At 34.4% G+C, this 20,124-nt stretch overlaps 1 protein-coding gene across 3 annotated transcripts in view; it reads left to right on the forward strand.

The window, feature by feature from the left end:
• Positions 1-19,734, forward strand: part of TOGARAM1 (TOG array regulator of axonemal microtubules 1) — an 82,096-nt gene extending 62,362 nt beyond the window's left edge. Inside the window, exons 15-21 of one of the 3 annotated variants that reach the window (XM_033428425.2) lie at positions 369-527; positions 3,632-3,758; positions 4,985-5,103; positions 12,046-12,235; positions 13,803-14,022; positions 17,889-17,975; positions 18,601-19,734. In XM_033428425.2, the coding sequence (XP_033284316.2) occupies positions 369-527; positions 3,632-3,758; positions 4,985-5,103; positions 12,046-12,235; positions 13,803-14,022; positions 17,889-17,975; positions 18,601-18,854 (1,156 nt within the window). In that variant the 3' untranslated portion in view covers positions 18,855-19,734. Of the gene's footprint in view, positions 1-368; positions 528-758; positions 883-3,631; positions 3,760-4,984; positions 5,104-12,045; positions 12,236-13,802; positions 14,023-17,888; positions 17,976-18,600 lie in introns of those variants that run through there. The other 2 variants (XR_007476030.1, XM_049706883.1) reach the window with 2 other exon arrangements.
• The last annotated feature ends 390 nt before the right edge of the window (positions 19,735-20,124 follow it).

The following is a 20,124-nucleotide window of genomic DNA, read 5'->3' on the forward strand; positions in this document are numbered from 1 at the left end:
TAAAAATACAGTTGCTTGTAATCTGGGGTATAGGAAAAAAACAAGCAAATTTCAATGTTATTTCAGTCAAAAAACATGTATTAAATAATTCCTACATGATAAACATCATATTAGGTACTAAGCATACAGAGGATAATATTGTTATTCTAATGTTACTTACATTCATACATCTGGAGCTAAATAAATGTCAGTGATTATGAGTTTTGTTTTTAACTTCTTGGGGAGGGATAGCTAATGCAAATAATTTGTCATTTTAGCCTGCAAGGATGATTGCTGAGGCTTAGGAGTAATCATTTGACTTTTAAGGTATATCTTTGAAAAATTGTTTATACATCAACTCTATTTTAATTGACCACGTTTCCCTGTAGCCATTTACACATTGCGGTAAGAAGATGTGCAGCCCAGCACTTATCAGATGTAGTAAAATTTATGGAACCAGAGCGTATTCTATCTGGAACAAAGGATATGGCTGACCGTATATTACCAGCTGCTGCTAAATTTGCTCAGGACAGCTCACCAGAAACCAGGTGAGTAGCTGCTAATAGTATTTGCTGAATCTCTTACTTTAAGGGCTTAAATGGCGTACTTTAAGGGCTTAAATGTCTTACTTTAAGGGCTTAAACAAAGGCTAAAGAAGAATGAACGTTTTTCTAAATGGAAAAGTGGGATCCCCAGGGATTAGTGCTGGGGGATGATCTTATTTAACCAGTTTGTAAATGGTCTTGAGGGAGTGCACAGTGAATTCTCCAAATTTACAGATGACACTACATACTTCTGGGTAGTGAGATGCTGTGTCACAGGGATGATCTGCATGAAAATGGCACAAGACTGTATGAGTGGGCAGAAAAGTGGCTGAAGAACTTCATTGTGGGCAAATGTAAGGTAATGCCTTTAGGGGAAAATGATATATTTTCCAAGTAGCCTGGTAAAATCAAGGAAAAATACAGGAAGCAAAATGGATAACATGAGATACGTTCACTTAGAAAATTCCATGAATTTCTGATTGCTGTCTGTACTTGAAGAATAGTTTTATGAAGGTTAAGAACAATCAGAGAAAGATAACAAAATAATTAAGATGTGGATGGTACTATAGCTGTAATGCTGACAGAAGTTTTGGAAGTAGTCAGAAGCCTAGGTTCAACTCCTAGCTCCAGTCACTGTCTGCCCTAAGCAAGTTACTTAACCTCTGTTAGCCTCTGTTTCCTCGTCTATCAAGTTAGTAAGGTTGGACCAGATATTTATAATGTCCCATACAAAATCTAAAAATTATGGCAGTTATATATGATCATAGATTAAAGGAAGAAGGTAGGATCCTGACTTCATGGAGACTAAAAAGTAAAGAAGGATATCAAACTTTTAACATTTTAAGACAAAGATATTCAGTACTTTAGGTAACTACAGTTAATCTTGTGGAAGTCATTATGCCAAAAGCTAACATAGAAAGTAGATATATTCATTTTCTGTCGCTGCATAACAAATAACCACAAATATAGTGATTTAAGGCAACACAGATTTTTTTAGCTTACCGTTCTTAGGTTAGAAGTCTGGCATGCTCAACTGGGTTCTCTGCTTAGGGTTTCAAAAGGCTGAAATCAAGGTAATAACAGTGCTGGGCTCTTATCTAGAGGCTCTATAGATGAATCTGCTTACAAACTCATTCAGGTTTTTGACCAATTTCAGTTTCTTGTGATTATAGGACTGAGGTCCCTGTTTCCTTGCTGGCTGTCAGCGAGGGTCCTCTCTCAGCTCCCTTAAGGCCACCTGAATTCCTTCTCACACAACCCACTCCATCTTCAAGCCAGCAACAGCAAGTTGAATCCCTCTCATGCTTGGAATCTCTTTGACTTCTTTTTCTTCTACCAGCCACAGAAAGTTCTCTGCATTTAAGGGTTCATGTGATTAGATTAGGTTCACCCAGATAATCCCCCTATCTTTTTTTTGTGTGTGTGTGGTACACGGGCCTCTCACTGTTGTGGCCTCTCCCGTTGCGGAGCACAGGCTCCGGACGCGCAGGCTCAGCGGCCATGGCTCACGGGCCTAGCCGCTCCGTGGCATGTGGGATCTTCCCAGACCGGGGCACGAACCCATGTCCCCTGCATCGGCAGGCGGACTCTCAACCACTGCGCCACCAGGGAAGCCCAATCCCCCTATCTTAAAGTCAACTGTGCCATATAACATAATCCTGGAAGTTATTTCTCATCATATTCATAAATTGTAGGAATTAGAGCAGGACATCTTTGGGGGAACCATTTTAGAAGTTCTACATACTACAGTAAAGTTCAAAACAATTTAGGAGGGCTGGATCATAATAGAGTAGTTAGGAACAAAATAAAATTTACAATAGCTGTTTTGTGTACATCTTAACCTTTCCTTAATGGCATAGTAACTTTTCTAATCCATTTTGTCATTTCTTAGATTCTTATTTGAAATTTTAAAATTACAAAATAATTACAACTTTCCAGTTTTAGTATTTCTTACACTTTGTGTCCCTTTTGCATGTTTACTTGTTTGCTTTAGCCATTCCCATATCATTAAGGCCTATGATAGACCTACAGTCCTTAACATTCTGGGATAAACTTTAGAGTCACCTTTGAAACTATAACTGATTAGGAGCTACTTATCCGGGTGTTGACCTTATTCTGGTTGTGGGGCAAGAAAAGTAATTTTTATTCTTTGTTATTAACCTCCCTTTCTGTAATTTCACTACATTTGAAGGAGTCTGGTTGATATAAATGATGCTGAGATCATCCTATTCATCTCCCCCACAAAAGCCTTGCCTTCCCTAGTTTTTCTAGTGTCATAATTCCAAGTTGTAGGTAAAAGTATAACTGTAATTATTTTAGGGCCAAGCCTCCTTGAAGAATAATAATGTATTTTTATTATGAGGTACTATACCGACCACCCCATCCAAAAATATCTCCAGTATGCACTTCCACCATATCATTTACCCATTAGAATGATATCTTGGCTTAAGGTATTATCCTAAAAGAATTATTTTAAAATTCATATAGCATAAAAAACCTAGTTTGGAGAACATTAGACATTCATTAATATATCAGCCACGATTTACCAACTAACTTTGGTTGTACTTTAAGTAGCAAAGAATAGGTTTTTGAAGAATTGAAACCCAGGTAAGTTTTGGCAGGAAAAGGAAAAGAGAGAGGGTCGGCAATACAAAACCTTTGGAAGGTTGTCTCAGGCCAGAACATCTGGCCAGCAAGTGAGCAGCAGAAGGTCACCGAGCAAGGAGCCCAGGACAAAGACACAGTTCTCTTAATTCATAGTTCTAAGGAGCCCAGGACAAAGACACAGTTCTCTTAATTCATAGTTCTGCCAAATGCCAGCCTTGATATGGACCCTCGGGTGCCTGAAAAATAGTCAGAGCTTTTGGCTCTGATCTGACACATAGCTAAAAGATTTGAAGCCATGTTTTTTTAAAGATGGGTGGCAAGAGAATGCTGTGTTTTCTAATCCAGTTAGTGTAACTACATTTCAATGACTTATTTAAAATAGAGATGATGATCTTGATGTTGATAGGTTTTTTCTATTGGAAAAAAAATTGTATCTAAGGACAGAAACTGAGCTTGTTAAGATTTATAGAATTATTTATGTATTTCTTAAATATCCATAGGTATTATGGCCGAAAGATGCTTTTCCTCATGATGTGTCATCCTAACTTTCATAAAATGCTTGAAAAGTATGTCCCATCTAAAGATTTGCCATATATTAAGGAATCTGTTAAAAGCTTAAGGCAAAAGGTATGTAGAAGAAGTTTATTTTATAAACAACTTTAAAAACAAAGTTCATTTGCTGAGGAAGGTAAAGGATAGAAATAATTACTTCTTTGATTATTTCTGTTAACCATTTAGAATATATCTACAGTAGCATTTCAACAACTGCAGTACTGAGTAGACATTCATAGTGTCAGTAGATGTTTATTGAACAGAAGCTTGATATTTGGTAGAATGTAGTGTGGTTTATTGGAATTACAAGACAGGTTTGAATCACAACTCAGAATTAGCAACTATATAATCTTAGGCACATCATTTCTTTAACCCAGAATTTTTATTTTTATAAAATGAGGATAATGATGTTTATTACAATTGATTCCTACTTTACCTTGTACGTTCTACCGTTAGAGCTCCTACCACACTGTGGAGTGTTGATAAGGAGATCCTTGAGGGGAAGCCCCATGTCTTATATATCATGACAGATAATGGGGATTCAAAAATGTCTGTAAAATGCGTGACTGAGGGAATATCAAGTGAAATGAAATGTGAAAAGTGTCTTATAAAAAAGTAATCTGTTTACACATTGTTTTTTGCAAAAATGTGCTTAATTTAATAATGTAGAATTTTTCTGTGTTAATTTATGTTATTCCTCTCTGGTAAGCTTAGGCAAAGGATTCATTTATGAAGGGATACTACTTCAAATATGTATTGTGGTAAACATTTTAGAGCATTTTTTTCTTCCTATTGATATTAAAGATTTCAGCTTAATTCATATAGAATTTATCAAAATAACCATGCAAAAAGATTGTCTTACTAAAATGAGGCAGATTATATCTGTGAGTTATTTCAAGTACAGGTATCAGGAAAAAAAAGAGGTTTTAAATAGTTCTTTCGAAATGTTTATTTTCATACTAGTGTTGCATAGGAATTCATTGTTTATATAATGTGTTCATATTTTCTGTATAGATTTTAAGCTTGAAGAAGAGTAGTTACAAAACATAGATGTTAAGTTTTGTATTTAAACAGTTTTACCAAGCCAATATCATTTCCTAGTAGTTGGGTACATATTTTGTTAATTTACTACTAATTACAAGATAGTTTACATATCTGAAACCCTTTAAAGCACAAGTATAGCAGATTATTAAAATGCTTTCAACCATAAGAGATCAACAATGACTGCTATGAAAATTCCATTGTACACATTCTTTCACTTTACAAGTTTTAAGACTTTTATTACACTGCCTTTCTTATAGGGTTTGGGAGAGATACCACTAGATACTCCTTCAGCAAAAGGAAGACGATCTCATACTGGCAGTGTTGGAAATACAAGGTCATCATCTGTTTCTAGAGATGCTTTCAATTCAGCTGAAAGGTAGAAGCGTTTGCTTGTCCACATTATTACAGAAATTACTCCCTAATAGTGATGATAGTCTATTTGAATGTTTTCATGAACTATCCCAGGGGTATTTGTCAAAATTTAATGGAGTTTTAAAAGTTGGTAAGGACTTAGAAAGTGTGAGGTAGTTAGATTTAATAAGGTAATTGTATATTCACAGCAACTTGCTTTTACATGAGCTAAACATTAGTAAAACTTTAGTGTTATTGAACTTGTCAATAGTTGACCAGTGTTGGACAACTCTGATTAATTTTTTCAATTTATAGGCTTTACTTCCCCCCTTGATTATAAAAGTAATACATAATTATGGTTAAGGGGGAAAAACACTTGAGAAAATACAAACATTAAAAGAATTTAACGGGGGGGTGGTGGTGGGATGAGTTGGGAGATTGGGATTGACATATACAGTAATATGTATAAAATAGATAACCAAAAAGAACCTGCTGTATGAAAAATAAAATTCAAAAAAATAAAAAGAAAAAAAGAAAAAAAAAGTAAGTGAAAAGAGTGGATATATGTATATATATAACTGATAAACTTTGCTGTACAGCAGAAATTAATGCAACATTGTAAATCAACTATAATGTAATAAAAATTTAAAATAAAAAAAAAGAATTTAACCAATCACATAATATCACCAACTAGGAAAAAAAACTACTCTTAAAATTTTTATAAATATAATTGTATATGTAATTGCATAACCTGTTTAAGCTATTTAGCAATATTTAATAGATTGATTATATAACTTATAAAAATCTTTCAGAATTATTATGATCTCTGGTATATTTTAAAATATATTTTAAACATTACTTTAAAAATTATATGAGTAGATACATAGGTATCTTTCATATTTTCTATATTTGTGTGTCTTTGGATAATAAATTTTACAAAAAATAAAAATCCATGGAATTTTGGAACTTTGTTATTCAAAGTGTACTTCACAGAGGGACGTGTAATGTACAACATGATAAATATAATTAATGCTGCTGTACGTTATATATGAAAGTAAATCCTAAGAGTTCTCATCACAAGGAGAAAAGTTATTTATTAAAAACATTTTTTTCTGTTTCTTTAGGTGCAACTAAACTTATTGTGATAATCACTTCATGAGATATGCAAATCAAATCATTATGCTGTATACCTTAAACTTGCACAGTGCTGTATATCAATTATATCTCAATAAAATTGGAAGAAAAAAAAGTGTGGGAGAAACAAAGGCTTGCTTAGACGAAAAATGAGGGAATTTGTTTCCATTAGACTTGCTCTGCAAGAAATGTTAAAAGAGTTCTTTAGAGGAAATAATATACTATAGGAACTAGGTTGCTTCCAGAGCAGAGACTGTGTATGCCACGTTATTCTATAGCTTGGAAGGACCAAACCACTTTGGGGCAAAAGTTTCAAAACAAAATGTGAGAGAAGATGTGTATTTATGTTTCTTTTAATTATTTTAGAATGAATTATTATTTAATTTATGAGGACTCTAGAGGAAATCGCTGACTTCTTCATGCAGTAAATAGGGCCTACTTCCAGGACCTTACCAATGAGGGGCTCATTTCACCTGCCACCTCAGCTCTTTTCTCCTCCTCAATACCTTTCTCAGTCTGATTGACTTCATTAGTCTGCGGGCCCTTTTTGCCCCATTTCTTGCCTCCTAGGGTCCTGCTTTTCCTCAGTTGGCCACTTTTCTCACTGCACTTTAGCTCCCTTCTTCTCTCATGGCATCTTCACCTCCATGTCCAAGGCCTCAGTTCCTCTGTGCTGGGTTTTCTCTGCATGGGGTGTGCCCTTCTGTAGCTGTTGTTCAAGTCTTCTATACCCTAACTGATTTTCTGTCTACTTGTTCTATTAATTGCTAAGATAGGAGTATTAATATCTCCAACTGTAGTGGATTTTTTTATTTATACTTTAAGTTCTGTCATTTTTTCTTTATGTATTTTGATGCAATGTGCTTATGTTCAGGTATTTAGGATAGTTGTGACTTTTTGATGAAACGACCTTTTTATCCTTATGAAGTCTCTCACTTTTTCCTGAAGTCTACTCTGTCTAGTATTAACCATTTTATTGTAATAGTGTTTACATGATATGTCTTTTTTTTTTAATAACAGTGTTGTGGAGATGTAAGTCATATAACACATAATTCACCTATTTAAAGCATACAATTTAATGTTTTTTGTATATTCACTGAGTTGTGCAGCCATCATTACAGTTAATTTTAGAACATTTTCAGCACCTCTAAAAGAAATCCCATGCTCATTAATAGTCACTATCATTTCCCTGCAACCCCCCCATTCCAAGCCCTAGGCAATATGCCTTCTGTTTCTGTGGATTTGCATATTCTGGGCATTTCATACAGATGGAATCATATGATACGTGGTCTTTTGTGACTGATTCCTTAGACTTGGCATTATGTTTTTAAGCTTTATCCAAGTTGTAGCATATATCAGTACCTCATTCGTTTTTACAACTAGATAATATTCCATTGTATGGATACACTACATTTTGTTTATCCATTCATTAGTTGATGGATATTTGGGTTTTGTTGTGGACATGTTTGCAATTCTCTTGGGTATAAGGAGTGGAATTGCTGGGTAGTAAGATAACTGTGTTTAAACTTTTGAAGAACTATCAGACTGTTTTCCAAAGTGGCTCCATTTTACAGTCCCACCAGCAATAGTAAGAGGGTTCCAATTTCACCACACCCTCATCAATACTTGTTATTTTCCATGTAGGTGTAAACTGGTTTCTTATTTGACAAAGAGTCTCTCTTTGACAAACTTTAGACAGCCTCCTCTGAGCCCTCTTTTACACCAGGCCTCATCCTTGGGCCATGTCCTTGGCCTGCCTAAGCTAGTCTTAGTTAAGAATCCTGCTAAGTCATTTCCTTCTACCCCTTCATACTTATCACCCTTGATATCTGAGCAGGTTCCTCATCCTCCATCTTTGATATATAAGTATCCGGCTTGTCTTCAGCAAAAATCTTGTTAGACCAGCTTAGTAAGAAACCCCCTACTCTTGATGTCTACTCTTAGTAATCTTCCATCCACTGACCCTCTCAATCTTGGCTATAAATCCCCAGTTATCAAGTTTCAGAATAAATTTTTCAAAGTATGTTTTTTGTAGATCGTATGTGATTAGGTCTTGCTTTTGTATCCAGTCTAACAATCTCTACCTTTTAATTGGGATGTTTGACCATTTATATTTGATGTTATTGTTCATATGGTTGGGTTTAAGCCTATCATCTTTTTTTTTTTTTTTTTTTTTTTTTTGCGGTACGTGGGCCTCTCACTGTTGTGGCATCTCCCGTTGCTCCAGACACGCAGGCTCAGCGGCCATGGCTCATGAGCCCAGCCGCTCCGCGGCATGTGGGATCTTCCCAGACCAGGGCACGAACCCATGTCCCCTGCATCGGCAGGCAACTCTCAACCACTGTGCCACCAGGGAAGCCCCTTTTATGCTATTTTTGTCATGCATTTAACTTCTACATACTATAATCCCCACAATACATTATTGTAATATTTGCTTTGAATAGTCTATACATTGTATAATTAATAATGTTGCCATGAACTATTTTCATTCATTCTTTTTTCCCCCAATTTTATTGCGATACAATTGAAAAATAACATTGTATTAGTTTAAGGTATACAGCATGATTTAATATGTAAATATATTGTGAAATGATTACCACAATAATAAATTTAGTTAACATCCGTCACCTCACATAGTTACAATTTCTTTTTCTTTCCCTGAGAAATTTTAAGACCTACTCTCTTAGCAACTTCCAAATCTACACTATTGTCACCATACTGTACTTTACATCTCCAGAACTCATTTATCTTACAACTGGAAATTTTTATCTTTTGAGTCTCTTCACCCATTTTGCCCACCCTTTAACCCCTGCCTCTGGCAACCACCAATCTGTTCTCTGTATCTATGAGTTTGGTTTTTTAGGTTTAAGTGAGATCATACAGTATTTATCTATCTCTGACTTATTTCGCTTAGCATAATGCCCTCAAGATCTATTCATGTTGTCACAAGCAGCAAGACTTCCTTGCTTTCTAGGGCTGAATGTATATGTATATACCACATTTTCTTTATTCATTCATCTGTCAGTGGACACTTAGGTTGTTTCCATGTCTTGGCTATGGTAAATAATGCTGCAGTGAACATGAGGATGCAGATATATTTTAGAGATAGTGATTTCATTTCCTTAGGATATATTAATCAGAAACGGAGTTCCTGAATTATATGGTAGTTTTTTTTTTTTAAAGACCCTGGTGAGGCATAGTTAGAGGCCTCTTCACCCAGTTGTTATTTTCCAAAACAGTGAATGGCTGCCTCACTCCCTTTCCTGCAGTTGGAGTTCTTCATGGTAGTTCTATTTTTAATTTTTTTGAGGAACCTCCATACTATTTTCCATAGTGGCTGCACCAATTTACATTCCCACCAAGAGTGCACAGGGTTCCCTTTTCTCCACATCCTCACCAATACTTGTTATTTCTTGTCTTTTTGATAGTAGCCATTCCAGCAGGTGTGAGATAATATCTCACTGTGGTTTTGATTGCATTGCCCTGATGATTAATGATGTTGAGCACCTTTTCATGTACCTGTTGGGCATTTGTGTCTTCTTTGGAAAAATGTCTACTCAGTTCCTCTGCCTATTTTTTAATCAGGTTGTTTGTTTTTTTGCCATTGAATTGTATGAGTGCCTCTTATACTTCGGATATTAGCCCCTTATCAGATATATAATTTGCAAATATTTTCTCCCATTCTGTAAGTTGCCTTTTAATTTTGTTGATGGTTTCTTTTGCTGCGCAGAAGCTTTTTAGTTTGATGTAGTCCCAGTTGTTTGTTTTTACTTTTGTTGCCTTACTTTTGTTGTAAAATCCAAAAAATCATTGTCAAGACTGATGTCAAGGAGCTTATCCTCTATGTTTTCTACTAGGAGTTTTATGGTTTCAGGTCTTACATTCAAGTCTTTAACCCATTTGGGTTGATTTTTGTGTATGGTGTAAAATAGGGGTCCAGTTTCACTGTTTTGCATGTGGTTGTTTGGTTTTCCCAGCACCATTTAAAAGACTATGCTTTCCCATTGTATATTCTTGGTTCCTTTATCATAAATTAATTGACCATATATCATAAATTAATTGTATGTTTATTTCTAGGCTCTACTTTGTTCCATTGATCTATGGGTCTCTCTTAAACTAGTACCATACTGTTTTGATTACTACAGCTTTGCAATATAGTTTGAAATCAGGAAATGTGATGCCTCCAGTTTTGTTCTTTCTCAAGATTGCTTTAGCTAATTGGGCTTTAGTGGTTCCATTCAAACTTTAGAATTATTTGTTCTAATTTTGTTATTTCAATAGGGATTGCATTGAATCTGTAAATTGCCTTGAGTAGTATGGTCATTTTAATAATCTTAATTCTTCCAGTCCATGAGCATGGAATGTCTTCCATTTATTTGTGTCTTCTTCAATTTCTTTCATTTTGAGTGTGGAGCTTTTTCACCTCCTTGGTTAAATTTATTTCTAGGTATTTTATTCTTTTTGATGCATTTATAAATGAGATGGTTTTCTTAATTTCTTTTTCAGATAGTTGGTTGTTAGTATATAGAAATGCAACTGATTTTTATATGTGAATTTTGTATCCTGCAACCTTACTGAATTTTTCATTAGTTCTAACATTTTTTGGTGACATCTTTAGAGTTTTTTTATATAAAATATTATAACATCTGGAAATAGAGATAATTTTACTTCTTTCTTTCCAATTTGGATGCCTTTTATTTCTTTTTCTTGATTAATTGCTCTGGCTTGGACTTCCAATACTATGTTGAATAAGAATGGAAAGAGTAGGCATCCCTGTTTTGTTCCTGAGATTAAAGGAAAAGCTTTCAACCCTTCACTGTTGTATGATGTTGTGGGCTTGTCATATATGGCCTTTATTATCTTGAGGTATGTTCCCTCTATACCCAAATTGTAGAGAGTTTTTATCGTGAATGGAAGTTGAATTTTCCAGATGCTTTTTCTGCATCTATTGAGATGATCATATGATTTTTATCCTTCATGTTGTTAATGTGATATATTATATTGATTGACTGGTGGATGTGGAACCATCCTTGCATCCCTGGGATGAATCCTATTTGGGTCATTGTCTATAATTCTTTTAATGTATTGTTACTAATACTAAGTCATTGAAATAGTAAATCCCACTGGTCTTGAGATTCTAATTTTCCCAGGCATATTCACATGGCTATTTTTCAGAAAAGGATTGACATATCGGGCCTGAGACTGGTATCCTTGGAAAGGCCAGCTTGTGAGGTTAGCCTTTGGCTAGCATCTGGAAACTAGAATTTCAGGAGGATTTCCCCCCCATTCTTTAACTTGATAAGAGTAATTTACTGTGCCTCTATTATTTAGGCAAACAGTATGGTTAAAGCTGAAGACCTGCTTTCCTTCTGGGAGTCTAGAATTTTGGTATGTCCAAGGCAGAGGACCACCCATGACCAACTACCCATAAAAATCCTGGGCACAGAGCCTCTAATAAGCTTCTTTGGTAGAAAACATTTCATATGTGTTGTCACAGTTTGTTGCTGGAAGAATTAAGTTTATACTGTGTGACTCCACAGGGAAAGGACTCTTGGAAGTTTCCATCTAGTTTCCTTCAGACTTTTACCCCATGCACCTTTTCCCTTTGCTGATTTTGCTTTATATCCTTCTGCTGTAATAAATCTTAACCATGAGTAAAGCTACATGCTGAATCCTGAGTTCTCCCAGAAAATCACCAAACCCAGGGGAGATATTAGGGACCCCCAACACAGGTATCGTGGCTATGGGTTAAGTCATTTTTTGAATTTTTCAAAAATGAATACATGATGAGAATTATTCATTGTGTTTGTGTTTTACCTTTCTTTCACTTTAGAGAGGTAACTGAAATTCGTGAAATCACCAGAAAATCAGTTCCCCGCAATTCCTTAGAAAGTGCTGAGTACATTAAAGTCATAACAGGTTTATTAAATGCAAAAGACTTTCGTGATCGTATTAATGGGATTAAGCAGCTTTTATCAGATACTGAAAACAATCAAGAGCTTGTTGTTGGAAACATTGTGAAGGTAAGGACTGTCAAAATTAATTTTCATTTTCAATCTGTGGTTTATAAGGTTCATTAGCATAAAAAATTGCCCTTTTTCTTAATATTATATATATATTACTGTAAAGTGTTAAACTTAGTGAAAAGAATGAACTGCTTAGGTTTTGCAATGTTAAAAGCATTCTAGAACAATTGAAAGTAATTGAGGAAAAAGGTAAGAAAATAGGTTTATTTGTTTGACTCGTCCCACTAGATGGTAACTCCTTGAAAGCTCTGTATTCTCAGAGCTCTTAGAACCTGGCATTCAGTAAATATATGTTGAATGAGGGAGTTCCTTGTTGGCCTAATGGTCATTATTCCGGGCTTTCACTGCCATGGCCTGAGTTCAGTCCCTGGCCGGGGAACTGAGATCCCCGCAAGCCATGAGGTATGACCCAAAAAAAAAAAATTGCTGAGTTAATCAATAAATATTTTAAAAACCAGGGCATTTAAGAGAGTTGATATTACTAAGGAATAGTTAATAAAAGTTTTCATATGTAGGTTAGAAATCTGCGTATGCTAATTTTTATATATTATGTTAATATATATTTATAAATATATATTTATATTTTATAATTTGTATAGGAAGACAAGAAGCAATAGAAAGGGAGACAGTAGTAAATTAATAAATGTTAGTGGTACCAGAGTATAGATTACTTATGCTTCATCAGAGTTTAGTTCAGTTAATCCCATTAGTAATTTATTCATTAAATTCCATTTTAAATTTGTATTAGGTTCATTAAACTTGGCAAACATACTATAACAACTCTATTCTAGTGGTCGTGTCTCTTAATTTTCAGAAGAAAAGAACCATGTTACCATGTCATGGGAATCAGAAAGTTACATTTTCTGATATCTGTTGAGTAATTTTCATATATCTATATCTATATATATCAGGAATTATTAGTTAATAGTCTTGGTTTCACAGAATAGCTCTTCCCTCACCTGATATAGGTAAAGAATTGCTTAGCATTCACTTTATTATATCTTGAAGTTATGAAAGCTAAGAATTAAAAGAGCAAGGAACAATTGTTTAAGTACTCAGGTTAAGAGGTAATAATAAAAACTTAACTCTGAAATTGCATCTAAAATTCTCATGAGAAACCTAAACTGAAACTAGATTAAATCTCTGTAGTAAAACGGACATGTCTACTTCTGTTACAAATAGAGAAAAGAATAGAAACTTTTCTTAAGTTTTTAAAGTTAGCTAAACCTGTACATTTCAGAAAACAGCATTTTTATCACATTTATAGTAAATTACTTATCTGTGTACTGAACCAAATTTCTCAACCTTAATTTAGTAGGATGTCTTTTTAGGTGATGTTTGAAGCCTTCTCTTTTTGCTATAAGAAGACTGGACACTTAGATTTAGCATCAACATTTTTATAAAGTTCCTATTATCTAAGTTCAAGTTAAGTAAGATGTGTGTGTGTTTTTAAATAGTACATTTCTCCTTTAGTAGGATGGATACTATGAAATGTCATAAGGAATTTAAATATAATAGATATCAACATTATTTCACTTTAAATAATTTACCAATTTACTTCCAGATCTTTGATGCTTTTAAATCTCGACTTCATGATTCCAATAGTAAAGTAAACCTGGTGGCTCTAGAAACAATGCACAAAATGATTCCTTTGCTTAGAGACAACTTATCTCCTATAATCAACATGCTCATCCCAGCAATAGTAGATAACAATCTGAATTCCAAGAATCCAGGCATCTATGCTGCTGCCACAAATGTTGTTCAGGCACTGAGTCAGCATGTAGGTAAGAAATCTTACTTTGGCATTCAAATTATTTTGGCTTTACTTTCGTATTTTCTGATTCTACAAATTTTTTTAATACTGAAAACCTAGCTGTTAAATTTTTGTCAATTCATGTTGTGACAGAATTTTTTTTATTTTCTCAGTAAAAGTTTTAATTATTTTTAGTGATTAAATACCATCCCATTAAATTGACTTTCTCTTCCCTTCTTTTTGACTTTTTCAATTCTTATTTTCTACCTCAACTTCATATCTGATACAAAATTAACTCAAAATGGATCACAGATTTAAATGTAAAATTTAACTGTAAGACTTTCAGAACACATGAGAAAATCCTTAGGACCTGTGCTTGGTGAAAAAAAAGAAAAAAGTATGATCCAAAAAAAGTCTATAAATTGGACTTCATCAGAATGTAAAACATTTACTTTGCAAAAGACCTCATTTTTTTTACATGAAAATATTTATTTTTGTGTTACAAAAACAAAAATATATCCAAGCAGATAATGAAATAAACATATTTTTTAAGTGTCCCATCCTGGGCTCTCTGTCCTAGAAGTTAGTAAACAATTCAAGTTTAGGTTGCTTCATACTTGTTCTGGATGCTATGAGGTCTCCATCTTAGAACCATATTTCTTTTTTTTTTTTTTTTAACATCTTTATTGGAGTATAATTGCTTTACAATGGTATGTTAGTTTCAGCTTCACAACAAAATGAATCAGTTATATATATACATATATTCCCATATCTCTTCCCGCTTGCGTCTCCCTCCCTCCCACCCTCCCTATCCCACCCCTCCAGGCGGTCACAAAGCACCAAGCTGATCTCCCTGTGCTATGCGGCTGCTTCCCACTAGCTATCTACCTTACGTTTGGTAGTGTATATATGTCCATGCCTCTTTATCGCTTTGTCACCGTTTACCCTTCCCCCTCCCCATAGCCTCAAGTCCATTCTCTAGTAAGTCTGTGTCTTTATTCCTGTTTCACCCCTAGGTTTTTCATGACATTTTTTTTTTTTAAATTCCATATATATGTGTTAGAATACGGTATTTGTCTCTCTCTTTCTGACTTACTTCACTCTGTATGACAGACTCTAGGTCTATCCACCTCATTACAAATAGCTCAATTTCGTCTCTTTTTATGGCTGAGTAATATTCCATTGTATATATGTGCCACATCTTCTTTATCCATTCATCCGATGATGGACACTTAGGTTGTTTCCATCTCTGGGCTATTGTAAATAGAGCTGCAATGAACATTTTGGTACATGACTCTTTTTGAATTATGGTTTTCTCAGGGTATATGCCCAGTAGTGGGATTCCTGGGTCATATGGTAGTTCTATTTGTAGCTTTTTAAGGAACCTCCATACTGTTCTCCACAGTGGCTGTATCAATTTACATTCCCACCAACAGTGTAAGAGGGTTCCCTTTTCTCCACACCCTCTCCAGCATTTATTGTTTCTAGATTTTTTGATGATGGCCATTCTGACTGGTGTGAGATGATATCTCATTGTAGTTTTGATTTGCATTTCTCTAATGATTAGTGATGTTGAGCATTCTTTCATGTGTTTGTTGGCACTCTGTATATCTTCTTTGGAGAAATGTCTATTTAGGTCTTCTGCCCATTTTTGGATTGGGTTGTTTGTTTTTCTGTTATTAAGCTGCATGAGCTGCTTATAAATTTTGGAGATTAATCCTTTGTCAGTTGCTTCATTTGCAAATATTTTCTCCCATTCTGAGGGTTGTCTTTTGGTCTTCTTTATGGTTTCCTTTGCTGCGCAAAAGCTTTTAAGTTTCATTAGGTCCCATTTGTTTACTTTTGTTTTTATTTCCATTTCTCTAGGAGGTGGGTCAAAAAGGACCTTGCTGTGATTTATGTCATAGAGTAGAACCATATTTCTATAGTGTAGCTCGTAACTAATTGGACAAGTCATCCTCTATGTCATCATCCCAATTATCCTCCCAGACAAACTGCAGATTTGGAGGAAATATTTGCAAACCACATATCTGATAAATACACATATCTAGAATATATAAAAAACCCTTGGGAATTCCCTGGCTGTCCAGTGGTTAGGACTCCGGGCTTCCACTGTAAGGGGGCCTGGGTTCGATCCCTGGTCGGGGAACTAAGATCCTGCAAGCCGTACGGTACGGCCTGGCCGATAAATAAACAAATAAATAAATAATAAGTAAAGAAGTCTTAAAACTCAACATTAAAAAAAAAAATCTAATTAGAAGATGGGCAAAAGATGTGAAGAAACACTTATATGGATGGCAAATAAACACATGAAAAGATGTTTAACATCCCCAGTCATTAGGGAAATGCAAATACAAATTAAGACCATAATCATTACACAAGTAATCATTACATTAGTCTGTTCGGGTAGTTAAAACAAACTACCACAGCCTGGGTGGCTTAAAAACAACAAACACTTATTTCTCACAGTTCTGGAGCCTGGGAAGTCCAAGATCAAGGCACCAGCAGATTTGGTGTTGAGTGAGGGCCCTCTTCCTGGTTTATAAATAGCCATCTTCTGGCTGTGTCCTCACGTGGTGGAAGGGGCAAGGGAGCTCTTTGGGGTCTCTTTTATAAAGGCACTAATCCCATTCGTGAGGGTGCCACCTTCATGACCTTATTACCTCCCAAAAGCCCCACCTCCAAACACCATCACACTGGGGATTGGGTTTCAACATATAAATTTGAGTGGGGATGCAAACATTCAGTCCACAGCAAGTATTAGAACAGCTAAAATTAAAAATAGTGACAACACCAAATGCTAACAAGGTTGCAAAGAAACTGGATCTCTTACGTTGGTGGTGAGAATGTAAATAAAATGGCATAGCCACTCTAGAAAATTGTTTGGCTGTTTCTTAAAAAACTAAGGATGTACTTACCCATCAGTTGTGTTTTAGGCCTTTATCCCAGAGAAATGAAATCCTATGTCCATGGAAAAACCTGCACATGATTGTTCATAGCAGCTTTGTTTGTAATAGCAAAAAACTAGATATAATTCAGTGTGTTAATGGTGAAAAAAACTGATACATCCATACCATAAAATATTAGTTAGCAATAAAAAGGAATGAATTATTGATACATGAAGCAGTTTGGATGGATCTCAAGGTCATTATGCTGAGTGAAAAACAGCCAGTGCCAAAAGGTCACATGCTGTAGGATTCCATGTGTATAACTTTCTCAAAATGACAAATTTGCAGAGATGGATAACAAATTAGTGGTTATCAGGGTTTAAGGGCAGTTTAGGAGGAGTGGCTAGATGTGACTGTAGATCTTTGGGGTGATAGAATAGTTCTGTATCTTAATTGTACTGATAGTTTCACAAATCTATACATGTGACTTAGAATTATATACACATATTGTACCAATGTCAGATTCCTTGTTTTGATGTGTACTATAATCATGTAAGATGTAACATTTGGGTGAAAGTACACAAGACCTCTCTGTACTGTCTTTGCAACTTCCTGTGAAGCTATGAAATTAGAGATTTGAAAAAAATCAGTAAAGGTAAAAACTATCCCCAAAATTTCAATTCTTTTTTTTTTTTTTTTCTGATAAACCTATGTACTATCATTTGGAATAAGATGCCTAGGAGATGGGCAGTTCTTTTTCTTTTTTATACTGTATGACAGCTCCTTTAATATTCTGTGAGCTATTTTTATTTCTCATTTGCTGTAAGAATATTACTCTGTTAAGGTTTATAGAGAATTTAAAAAAGTGTTTAACTATGTAGATTAAATCTTTCTAACACATTTGCATTCACTTGCATGGATTTTTTTCCTTTCAATGCTGTGTAATGGAAAATAAATAAGATCTTGTAACTCTTTAAACATGTGCCTCTGTGTTATTCTTTTTGTTTAGATAATTACTTACTTCTACAGCCATTTTGCACAAAAGCCCAGTTTTTAAATGGAAAGGCAAAACAGGATATGACCGAAAAGCTTGCTGGTAAATATTTTTAAATTGTTATTTCTAAAGAAATAATTTATTGACTAAGGATAAACTGATGGACATTTCAATTCAATTTTAGGATAGCTACTAAACTCAATATCATTATCCAAGAAGTAGAAATAAATTGTATAATGATCCGAAAGAGGACCTTTTAAGACTTTTACCCAAAAATTTTCTTCAAAAGAATTTTATTCCTCTTTTCCCCAGTAAGTGTTTAGTCTTCTTGTTAGTAGAAATAAACAGGATAAATAAAAAGACATTAAAATCAAATATTGGTACAGATGGAAAACTACTATTTCAAATTATGTATTTAATAAAAGGTCCATGAGTTAAAACTGTATATGTCTTGATTTAACTACATTTGGAAAACATTGTGATGAATTTTTGGTTTGGTTTCTGTCTTTACTACTTTTGCCTGTCATATATAGATTTCTAATACTTGAAGATCCCAATCTTTGGGAGCAAAGTTTCTGACTTTACTTTTTTTTAAGATACCAAACATTTCAGGGCAAATGGCATAGGGAAGAAGCTTCGTTTATTTTATATGCTTTTTAATTCTCAGAACTCGAATTTGTTTGTTCTTTTTTTTAACCTCACTGTTTACCATATTTTTGTGTTTCAGATATTGTTACGGAACTTTATCAAAGGAAGCCCCATGCCACAGAACAGAAAGTGTTGGTTGTTTTATGGCACCTCTTAGGGAACATGACAAATAGTGGCTCGCTGCCTGGAGCTGGAGGAAATATACGCACAGCCACAGCTAAATTATCAAAAGCACTTTTTACACAGATGGGTCAGAATCTGTTAAATCAGGCTGCATCTCAACCATCACATATAAAAAAGAGTTTAGAAGAATTGCTTGATATGACAATTTGAAATGAATTACGAATTTTTGATGAAATATGAACAAAACTGTTTACATGATGACAAATGGAAGTTTTTTAAAGTTAGATTTTCAGTGCCTGTACTTCTCATCCCGTAAATTAAGTCAATAGCTCTTTTTATTTGCAGCCTATGAGTACACATCTGTCCTATATCAACCCTATCATTTGCACCCATCACACAAAAATCTAAAATAATCTAATCTAATATTCATGAAATCTGAGGCATGTGGAATGAATCCAATTTTAATATTTTTGAGAAAAGTCCTGCTCATTTGCACTATTTTGTAGAAACTGAAATTTGTTGCCCTATATGTACAATTAGACTTTTAATTAAAAATATACTGTTTATTATGTAATCATGTTTTGCTATGTCTCATTACTCAGCCTTATTTTATGAAGTGGAAGAAAAGTCACTGAACTATGTTATCACAAAGTTTTGTGTGCTATTTGTGAAAAACATGTATTTCTGAAATCAGTCTGCTAATATGATTGTGCAGTATTAGCTTGCTTTTGCTGCTGTGTTAATGTGATATATTTGCTTACCATTTGGGTTTAATCATCTATATAATTGTGAAATTTAACAAGTTATAATAAAGCATGACGACCAAAGTTTTAGAAAACATTTAAATATTTTAAATGCACGTTTAAGAAAACGTGTTGAATGTAATTTTCCTATTTTTGTGTGCAAACACTAAATTTTATTTCTATATGTCCTGACATTTATAAAGGTGTTATTTTGCTGCCCAGTTGTGTAATTCTCAAATATAGTGCCAGGTGTTCTATAGCTTTTCTCAGAATTCTTGGGCAACAAGTACTGTATGCATCTTAAAAACGAAAAGGAATGTTATAAAATAAAAGGATTTATTTCTGTAGATGTGTGAGAGGTGTCCTATTTTTCCAACTCCATATTTGTTAAAATGGGGAAAATATGTATTCTGATATTGACCTATCATTTTCACTTGTTATACTTGATACAATATTGACCTATCTCTATTGACCTAACAATAGACCTGGGTTATAGTTCTAGCTTTACAGAAAATTCACTCTGTGACCTTGGGCAAGTCACTTGCCAGATTTAGGCCTCAATTTTCTCATCTCTAAAATGTGAGGACTGGACTAGATGATTTTTAAGGTTCCATTTTGCTCTAAAATTCTGTGATTCTATGTTGTAGTTTACTCTAAGATCACTTTATTACCATTGTGAACTACCTTCATTCTTTTTCACTTCTGTGTCACTGACTAGTTTTCTAATGTATTGATAT

The sequence above is a fragment of the Orcinus orca genome, chromosome 2 (genome assembly GCF_937001465.1).
Source record: "Orcinus orca chromosome 2, mOrcOrc1.1, whole genome shotgun sequence".
Taxonomy (NCBI): domain Eukaryota; kingdom Metazoa; phylum Chordata; class Mammalia; order Artiodactyla; family Delphinidae; genus Orcinus; species Orcinus orca.